This window comes from Choristoneura fumiferana, chromosome 16 (genome assembly GCF_025370935.1).
Source record: "Choristoneura fumiferana chromosome 16, NRCan_CFum_1, whole genome shotgun sequence".
Lineage (NCBI taxonomy): Eukaryota > Metazoa > Arthropoda > Insecta > Lepidoptera > Tortricidae > Choristoneura > Choristoneura fumiferana.
Window position 1 is genome coordinate 13,403,359 of NC_133487.1, and position 11,023 is coordinate 13,414,381.

An 11,023-nucleotide genomic window follows, 5' to 3' on the forward strand; every position below is an offset into this window, starting at 1 on the left:
GACGGTACGATAAAAACTTCGTATTTCGTAGTAGCGCCCCAGCACCTTTTTCATAAGTTTCATAACTACCTACATGAAAATCAGCCAGATTTAAACTGTGCCAAAATGAAAAAAAAAATACAAACATTGTAACCTAGAACCTTTTATTGAAGTCTGTTAAAAATAAATAAATTTTTGTAGTTGAACCACACTTTATAGGTACCGTAGTTTTTACAAGTGCTCAAACAGTATTTGCTTTTTCGGTATTGGCAATAATCGACAAAAGTCAAACTCCGCTTTACGATTGGTGGACGATGATTTGAAATTTTAACGGAATTCCGGTTTACGTTAATTTCTAGTGTACGTTTTGTGAAGTGCGAATGTTTTTTTTACATTGAGTATTCGAATCAAATGCTCTAATGCGTTTATGCATTGTATTGCGCCAATATTTGTTAACGTGTTGAACGATTTCAATATTTGTGACTAACGTTCTTGAACGTGCTTTTGCATGCAATGGCACAGTTCAATTATCTCAATGAATTAAATAGTTTAGCGACTACAATGGATGGCCCGATAACTAGAGGTCCACCGCAACGTTGGGTTAAAAAGAGCAACAACGAAAACATAAATCCATCGTTAAGTGCTTCATTTAAAAACACTTCCAATGTTAACATAAGTTCGTGTAACCAGTCCATGCAGAAACTGTCAATATCAACAAACCAGAGTTGCAATAACAGTGTGCATTCGAATAAAACTCCGACTCGCAATGAACCTAAGAAAGGAAAGAAGACTCCGTCGAAGAACAAATCACCAGGTGACTTAACTCTCAAATGATGAAATAATATCCTTCCTTCCTTTGGTGGCTCCCAACTAATATAATTGTGCAAAACTAGTTCGGTTCGGTTTTGTTCTTTTAGTATTCTAGTGTGGAATGGAGTCCATGCATGGTTTGCTCCTGTTTCAATACCCAGTCTGTTTCTTTTTACAATCTCTACCAGAGGGCCTCCTCCGAAATTCGAAAATCGAAGTTCGTGTCGTACCGTCCCTCTCACTCTCGTATTTAAATAGTATAAGTGTCAGAGGGACGGAACAACATGAACTTCGATTTTCGAATTTCTGAGTAGCGCTGGTATGGTCAGTTTTCTAAAATAGGTATCACTTTCCTATTCAGTTACTTTGGAAAAGTGGATACTTATGTAAGGCAATCAACTGAATGTTCAAGTAATCTTTCACAAAGTCCATACCATATTAAATATATTGACCTGGATAACTCACGTCTTAAATCGAGTTTAGCTCGACATGTTTCGGGCTAATCCATAGCCCTTCGTCTTCAGAGCAACGCGACTCAGCGGCTGCTGCAACACGCGCACTGCGCGCCGCCGCTCATATGTCGAGCTAAACTCGATTTAAGATGTGAGTTATCCGGGTCAATATATTTAATATGAGTGAGTCTCGCAGTAGTTTCTTGTTCAAAAGTCCATACCATTCAATTAATTTGTGTGGCACTTGGCAGGTCGGTCAATCAGATCTATTCAATTCAGTTATAAAAGTTTGCTCACTTAAGATACAATCAAGTGCAAAAATAAGCATCTATTCAAACCATATTAAATATAATGACCCGGATAACTCACGTCTTAAATCGAGTTTAGCTCGACATGTTTCGGGCTAATCCATAGCCCTTCGTCTTCGGAGCAACGCGACTCAGCGGCTGCGGCAACACGCGCCCTGCGCGCCGCTGCTCACATGTCGAGCTAAACTCGATTTAAGACGTGAATTATCCTGGTCAATATATTTAATATGAGTGAGTCTCGCGGTAGTTTCATGTTCAAAGTCCATACCTTTCAATTAATTTGTGTGGCACATGGCAGGTCGGTCAATCAGAGCTATTCAATTCAGTGATAAAAGTTTGCTCACTTAAGATATTGTACAGTCAAGTGCAAAAATAAGTATCTATTCAAACCACTCAAAAATATGTTACCACGGCCTTATTGCGTTGGAATAAGAGTCTGTGGTAAATATTTTTTTAAACATTGGATAAGTTCATATTGTTACACTTGACTGTACTACAAATACAGAGCACAAATGAGATGGGAATAGTTGATTCTTATACAGCCTCGGGAACTAATTCTTTTTAGTGTTTAGTGCTGTAACAGAACACAACCCTATTCTGTTGTATTATATCATAATGTTAATTGTTATTGCAGGACGCTCCACCACCCCAACTCCTAACAAGGCAACTAAAACACCGAACAAGGCAGATAGATTTATTCCCTCTAGAAGCAACTCAAATTATGACTTGTGCCATTACATGGTAAGTATGAATTGCACTCATTATTAGAGATGGGCCGAATGTGGTTTGAACCGAATATGAACTTCGGCCGAACATTAGGTAAACATAAAAAAGTCGACCGATTTTCGGTTCAATAACCAGCAACCAGCCTCTTTAGCAACTCAATATTCTAGGTTCAGTTAGAAACTGAATCACATTACCGGCATGGAAACTTTGCACTACTGAGATCATATTGACATTTAATACATCTGCCAAAGCAATCATTGCAATATTGATTATGAAAACGTACCACCTTGTACAAGATTTAGATTCCTGGACTGTAACTTCAAATAGACAGTGGATTTACAAACACCAGGCACATCAGTCGGTTTAAACATGGAGCTTGGCAAGAATAGGATGTTTAAAATAAGCTATAATATGGTACCATTGAGCTGATGGAATGGAGTCTAAACACTGGAATTCCAGGGCCCACTTGCATAAACAATTTTTTTTTTATTTGACTGGATGGAAAACAAGCAAGTGGGTCTCCTGATGGTAAGAGATTACCACCGCCCATAGACACCTGCAACACCAGGGGGATTGCAGATGCGTTGCCAACCTAGAGGCCTAAGATGGGATACCTCAAGTGCCAGTAATTTCATGGGCTGTCTTACTCTCCACGCCGAAACACAACAGTGCAAGCACTGCTGCTTCATGGCAGGATTAGCGAGCAAGATGGTGGTAGCAATCCGGGCGGACCTTGCACATGGTCCTACCACCTGCAAAATTACAAGCTAATAGTATAAGCGGTTTAGTATATAAATTCAATTGTATTTGCTTGTAATTTTTTATGCAATTGTGCCCAATACAGAACAATTTAACCTACCCATGTTTGGGCTACTTAAAAAAAAATACAACCAAATTAATAACCTCTTCCTTTTTTTTGAAGTTGGTATTTAGTCTTAAAGTGTATTTTAATTAAGAGTGTCCAGTGGTCTTAGGCTGTACCTATATTGGCCGAAAGAAGTTTCCATGGTGTGATGATAGAGCAGTTAGGCAGTTACCACTCATCAGCATCATGATATCAACGATTGTTGGACATAAGCCTCCCCCCATAGTTACCACAGTCATAGGGAGTTACCATTAGTGTGTTTTTCAGTTTTTTATATATTATTTTCCCAGATGAGCCGTGAAGATGACAAAGGAGAAGAGGTTGTTGCTCAAAAAGTCGCTGGTGAAGCCATCGGGCGAGCCCTGACTGACATGGAGCCTGGGAGACTGCTGCAGTACACTTGCAAAGCCCCTGCTGCTCCTGAGGGATACCAGAATAGACTTAGGGTTGTTTACTCTCAGGTTTGTAACTTTAAAACTTCTGGGTACTACAGCCCGCGGCATGTACCATCGCGTACCGGGATTGTTGAGCCACTCGCCACTGTTCATAATTTTGCCGAGTTATACAGACTTGCAGTAAATATTGTCATTATATCTGGACGAGTTGCGCGTGACACTGGATAGAACCCTGTTGCAGTCAGCATTTTGTCGCACTTTAAAAAAAAATGTTGATAGCGCAGCAGAGGCTCTCTACGACAGGGTTCTACCGAATGTTACAATATACGAACTTGTCAAGGTGTAATTAGAATAACATTACATGGCGAAATTTGCTCAACAATCTCTGTTCACTACTGTATGTGCAACTGTAACCGTTAATGCGCAGAGGTATTGTGGGGGACTGAGCGATGCGCGGGGCGGGCGGGGCTAGCGAGCGTAAAGACTGACTGGGGTGTGTGACTATCATATTCGCAGAAATAAACGGTCAAAGCTACACTTATGTGGCGTACACGTTATGTCTTTTTGGTATGTAATAAAGTATTCTTTTTTTTTTAGGCGAAAGTGCCGTCATCTGTGAAGAACACTACAAGATACATTCCTCAAGCCCCTGACAGAATTCTAGATGCACCTCAAATTCTAGATGACTACTGTAAGAACTAATTTTGCATTAATTAATGAAAGTTAAAAAATCTCAGCTCACTTAATATTTTTTCGTTGGAGTACCTACCTTTTACTGAATTATTTCTTTTTATCTTTCACATGGTGAATTATTACTTTTACAGTTTATAACTGTGATGCTGTAATTTTTTATTGTTAAATAAATATAATAAGCTCTAAAAGAAGCTGGTAGATAGACTAACACATACAAAAACTATATGCAATACTGACATTAAATTTAACCCCAATTCCTGTGTACTTATGTAGCAAAACCCTTGCAGATCTAAATCTCCTGGATTGGAGTTCCTCAAATATCCTAGCAGTAGCCCTTGGCAATGCGGTGTATCTTTGGAACGCTGGAACCGGGGATATCGACGAGCTTATGACCCTGGAGGGTTCAGAGACGGTGTGTTCCGTCCAGTGGGTGCAGGGCGGAGGCTCGCACATCGCTATTGGAACCTCCGCCGCCACTGTGGAGCTCTGGGACTGTGAGAAAAAAAAGAGACTGCGTGTGAGTAATTATTTACATCTAGTTGTCTTGGCGTTTTCGAAATTTGCTTAAATATGAAAGAGTTTTATATTTAATTTTCCAGTGGCTTACAGCTGTATACTGTGCCAGTTTTATTTTACTTAATAAATTAATAATAATTGACAAAACTGTGTTGTCTTCCACAAAGACAAGCATATATATCAATGTAAGTGTGTGTGTGTGTGTGTATCGCGGCCGCGCAGTTGAAGCGGATACTTGGTCTACAGACTCTATGTCACAAAACATTCGATGCCCATGAGATTATAATCCTGAGATGAATCAACAGACAAAGGAGGTTGTGTATAATGTGTACTTAAATGTTTTAAACTACGCAGAAATAACAGTTCTTCATCCGAATGTATCAATGACATTCATCATCATCATCCCAGCCTATACACGTCCCACTGCTGGGCACAGGCCTCCTCTCAGAATGAGAGGTCTTGGGCCGTAGTTGCCACGCGGGCCCAGTGCGGATTGGGAACTTAACACACACCATTGAATTGCTTCGCAGGTTTCCTCACGATGTTTTCAATGACATTAATTTGGCAAAAACCGTCTCTGAAGCCACTCTGGTTTTTTGCAGACCACAATAAAAAAATTGTTAAAGACCAAAAAATTGATGAAAATACAGGGCATCAGCGTATCTTTTTAATCGCCACAAAAAATCATCATCCCGAAAAAAGAATTGACTGAGATAATTTCGCGGAAAGCGTCATACAGCGAAAAACTTCCAAGTGGTACACTGTCACAACGTAACAACAGTTTTAACCGTCTTTCTATTTCCTTCTCTTGATAAAGAAACTTTAAATTGAGCACTTATTTCGTGCTCTTACTTCTAGGTCTGTCGAAGAACCGACAACCGCTGGAGTAAACGAGTTCTTGAGTGGAGACCGTGTCTTGGCAAATGTAGCGTAGGGCGCCCTCCGGCCAGGTGGAGTGACGATTTGCGAAAGGCTGCTGGTAGAAGCTGGATGCGCCTAGCCGAGGACAGGGCGAAATTGCGCTCTTTGGGGGAGGCCTATGTCCAGCAGTGGACTGCTATAGGCTGACGATGACTTCTAGGTCTCATAAATAGTTACTACTTATCTTTAGATATATCTTCGGCAAATTTATCTACGTGTGTTATCACGCGCTGACGTGCTACCTCGCCCCCGCCACCGCGTCTCATTCTTAGGGACGGACAGTCGCGCACGAAATTGTTGGGCTATAAGAAACAATTTCATTTAGTATTTTTATTTGATAGCAAGTTTTCTAGCGATGGTTCTTAGACTTGTTTCATCAAAATCGGTTTAGCCGTTTTGAGATATTGAACTTTGAAGTGACAAAGTCGGGGGTTATCCAAGTTTTTTGTTGGTTAGGTTATTTATTTATTTGTTAGAAGAAATAAATAATTTCGTGACAGAGTAGTCAGAAACAAGGCAGCGAAAAGAATTTTGACCCAGCTAACTTCTTCTCGTTTCGCTTTCAAACTCGCCAACATTTATCGCCAATGTGATAACGCCCTGAGAGGCTGTAGGTTAGGCTGGCATGGCATTTTTAACCGACTTCAAAAAAGGAGGAGGTTCTATGTTCCAATGTTTGTATTTATTTTTTTATGTATGTTCGCCGATTACTCAGTCAATTGTGGACCGATTTTCAAAATTATTTTCTATAGTAGTATTGACGTACACAGATAATGGACGGGCACACGGGCCGCGTGGGCTCGCTGGCGTGGAACATGTACGTGGTATCGAGCGGCGCGCGCGACGGCGGCGTCGTGCACCACGACGTGCGCCAGCGGGAACACGCCGTCGCCACGCTCGCCGCGCACACGCAGGAGGTACCACATACTTTACAACCGGAACAAGCGACTCTTATCTTATCTTATGTTTAGGGGTCCTTGCGGATACACTTCGACCCGTAGGGATCTTTTGTGTAATTACCCCTCCTTCGCACTTACTCTATTGCCTTTATCACCTCGTCCATAAATTGGATGATTTGACGTAGCGGTAGTGCCTTATAGTCTCCTGGTGCGGGGTATCCGTCGCCAAAGAGTCTCATTCTTGATCTGGCGAGGGCGTCACATTCACACATAATAATAAATTTCAAAGAGTCATTCGAAAATAAAAGATAAAAAATGTGGGTATTTTGGAACTAGAGTGTTTTGAGAACTATGCATTATGAGAATGAAGTATTACGCCACCTACAGGTGAACACAATTTGGGGTATTTTGAGACTAGTTCTCAATGGTTCTCGTGTAAATCGAGAATGAGCCTTTTTGGAAATATGGTGTTTTGGGCCTAGTTTCTTATGAGAAGAGGGGCTTTCGAAATTAGAGTGTATTGACTAATAGTGCGTTTTGGGGCTAGTACATTCGCCACCGGAGAGTCAGAAACATCTGTGTATCTATTTCGACGGTCCTTACAATTCCTTAAAGTGAAACTGGTCCTTAATTTTACTGTTGGTTCATTAGATTTGCGGTCTAAAGTGGTCCCCGGACGGCCGCTACTTAGCGTCCGGCGGCAACGACAACTTGCTCAACATCTGGCCGATCGCGGCGGGACAGCGCTACTCGCAGCCAAATTACCTCTACTCGTTCAAGTAAGTAACCACTTACTACCAAATAAGTAGTTGACAAAGTATTTTCAACAGGGAGCGATTCGATGAACTCTTTGACTTTGTTCCGGCTGCCAAGATCTATCACTGTACTATTCGATGTAAAAGTAATATCCGGCAACACCATCTCGATGAATGGTGCTCCATTACTGTGCGCTTTTAGCGATCTTGCTTGAAATTGCGAATGGACTCGCAGTTTGGATTTTTGCAACATTTTGTTCGTACATAGCAAGTTAAATAATGTTTGTAGTTTAGAATTAAAAGGAGGTCAGTCCTTGCATATACCATCAATCAATCAAATCAGCCCACATCCACCCACTGCTGGATAAAGGCCTCTTCATTTTCACGCCACTTCCCGGTCCTGTGCTAGTCTGCATATATGTCGCAGGGAAGTGGCCAAAACAGAGATTTGAAAAAATCAGTCATTGACAAATCCCTGAATCCGTTTAGTAAATTGACGGAATCAGTCAAAAAAGGAAACTCGGTTTTATTATTTCACCAGATTTATTTAGTCATTTGATAAAATCCCTGAAGCATGTCAGTGAGCCAACGAAACGAACTCGAAAGTCAACTCTATACTCCTGAAATAAAATCTTATAAGAAATCGCAACCCCATAATTATGCCGTCGAAGTCGACCCTACTACTTGAAGGTACGAGTGTAATCTGTACTTGTGTATTCCGCAGCCAGCACTTGGCCGCAGTGAAGGGTCTGGCGTGGTGTCCGTGGGCGAACGGCGTGCTCGCGTCCGGCGGCGGCACCGCCGACCGCACCATACGCATCTGGAACGTCAACACAGGCGCTAACCTGAACACTGTTGACACTAAGTCACAGGTACGTAAAGCCCACTTTAGACTTGCAAGAAAATCGGAAAAATTGAATTACATTGCGGCGCTCAGACCACTACAAACACGTTGGCTTTAGGCCCTCGCAATGTAATCCAACTTGCATGATTATTCTTGCAGAGACTAATAGACATAAGACTCGTGATAGACTAAAATACGACTAAGCCAGCGATTGGCAATACCAAACCGATTGAGCAGTTTGCTTGCAATCTGCGCCCATTTCTGATTCGCAGTTCAAGTTGCGTCAGAAAAATAATAGCTTTGTTGTTAGACCATATAGATTATAGCTCCAAGACGCGTTCTGAAGAATTAACTCATGCACGATCGTTGATATAGTTTTAACTGCCAATAGCGTTCTGATTTTAAACAATAGCAACACTAAAAGTATTTTTTTTGTCTGTCTGCTTCTGCTTCTCTTCACCAAAACAATCTTAACTCGTCTATTTCTGTCTGTGGACACACTAATCGGAATTTTCAGATCAGTTTTACATGTCTACTTCTCTTACCAAAACAATTAACCGTCATTTCTGTCTGGGACACCAATAATTATGTATGACATCGAAAGTATCTGTCCATCTTTTTAGGTATATTTTCATAGAAAAGCCGTATAGTGTCAAACCAAAATAGTCTTTTCTAGTTTTCATACAACTTTGACATTGGGGCTTTCGAGGAAAACGCTTTTATGGGCGGTGATCATTTCCCATCAAACGACCGGCATGCTCGTTTGGCTTCCTCTCTAAATAAAAAAAAAATAAAGACATTTGATTGACTCGTTGTTTTTGCTCTCCATCCTCAGGTTTGCTCTATCCTATGGAGCACGCACTACAAGGAGCTGATATCGGGGCACGGCTACGCGCAGAACCAGCTGGTGATATGGAAGTATCCGCTCATGTCGCGCGTGGCCGAGTTGACCGGCCACATGGCGCGGGTGTTGCATCTGGCGCTGTCGCCAGATGGCACCACCGTGCTGTCGGCCAGTGCCGATGAGACTCTACGGTGAGTGCAGCCATAGAACTTACAGGTTTTTTTTAATACTGAAAAGTTTTTCGGATGCACTGGACGGGATTTGAACCCACTCTTGGCTTTTCGTGGCGAGCATGCTACTAATTACACTGCGCCGCCCCCAGCCAAACAAACAACTTAATTTAGATTTTGTTAAGCAAACGTGCTACTAATAAAACGAAAGCAATTCTATCGCAATTTCGTATTATTACATACCCCGGCGGAGGATCGGGAGCTTTTTTTTGTGTATGATAGATCTTTTTTCTTATACTGATAGGACAACAATAGACGACAGTTAACAAAACGTAGTCTAACGACACTTATGTGCCTTTAAAACTCGTAGTGAAGTAAACCAAAATAAGTCAAGTCTTAAATCTAGTTTAGGTCGACATGTTTCGCGCTAATTCGTAACCTTTCCTCCCGGAGTTCACGCAACGGCGTCTGCTGCAAAACGCCCACTGCGTGTCACCGCTCTGCTCGCGCGACTGCTCGACGAAACTAATACTGGGTTTATTTATCACTATGATCGAGTCTCACGTTAGTTTCATGTTCAAATGTAGTAAAACTTTTTACTTTCTTTCAGACTTTGGAAATGCTTCATGCTGGACCCAAAGAAAAAGGACCCGGTAGAATCGAAGGCCGCTAAGTCGCTGCTAAACCTCAATTCTTTGATTAGGTAATACGATTTCAGTGATGCTCATTGACTTGAAATGACGAATTATGATTTAATGTTATTTATATATAGTTAACGATAACAAAATGACCTTGACGTAGGTACAATCAATAGTTTCAGACGTTTTAAGGGTTTCGCAGTTTTATATTATAGAACACCAAAAGTTTGCTCTTATCCAAGCCAAGCTCAGAATATTTTCGAAATACTTATATCAACTGTTTTCAATTGAATGACTGTTAACTATGGAGCATGCATCGTATTAAGCTAAGTTGATGAAACTACGACACGGTACACTCAGTGTATATATTTGGCTGTAATTCTTTTGAAAATAAGTCCATCTATAAGTTCTCGTTCTAACTTTGTTTATTCTGACCGTATATAGATTGAGTAAAAACAGGAATTTTAGGAATTTTGTGTTTTTATATCTGCATTATCCTTTTCTGGTTTTGGGACTTTAACTTGAAGTAACTGATGAATAGTGATGTAATGAATTAATTACTTATGTTTGCCATATTATTGTAACTGGTCATCTGAGCAGAAGAAATGTGATTTGACTGATAATTGTGATCTTACAATTTAGCTTAAGAAACCAATCGTGGTTATTGAAGTAATATAGAAATATAGATACTTAGTTTGTGGATGTCTATGTTTCTTAATTCCTTTCCTTTCGCATCCCTGTGATCTGTTACCTTGTGTATGTAATAAATTGAGACGATTTTAATCATTTGGTATATTTTTACTTGACGCCTCGCAAGCGGCATTATTTTGAAAGTACCGTCTACTGCAATCAGAATACTTTATTTAGAACAACTTAATTTTTACGAAATGGTGAAGTTGAGGTCATAAAATGTGCTATTCTAGCAACAATTCTTATCTAATGCTTAGTTCATTGCACTCAGTTTTAGTTCTATTTTCCTATCTTTACTACTTACCTTCATTTCTCTATCAAGAAATACATTTCATTGCCTCGGCTTCTTTATTTTTTGGGCTTTGTAGAAGTATTTTGCGGGTATTATTTTGTGTAATGAATTTATGACTTAATGAACTGAAGTTCAGCATGTGTGTTTTTGTTATTGTACTGAAATAAAGTATTTTCTTACCCTACATCGTCTTTTCGTTTTATAGTATTCTCTTACATAGGTGAAA

The 11,023-nt window shown here is 40.5% G+C and overlaps 1 protein-coding gene across 1 annotated transcript; it reads left to right on the forward strand.

Annotated features, from left to right (window-relative positions):
* Window positions 1–292: 292 nt before the first annotated feature.
* Window positions 293–10,981, forward strand: fzy (cell division cycle 20 protein fzy). The gene is made up of 10 exons (XM_074099618.1): window positions 293–793; window positions 2,184–2,290; window positions 3,431–3,601; window positions 4,133–4,226; window positions 4,516–4,745; window positions 6,436–6,582; window positions 7,216–7,343; window positions 8,044–8,191; window positions 8,999–9,198; window positions 9,788–10,981. The coding sequence occupies exons 1-10, from the start codon at window positions 493–495 to the stop codon at window positions 9,882–9,884; spliced, it is 1,623 nt and encodes a 540-aa protein (XP_073955719.1). The 5' UTR covers window positions 293–492; the 3' UTR covers window positions 9,885–10,981.
* Window positions 10,982–11,023: the final 42 nt, after the last annotated feature.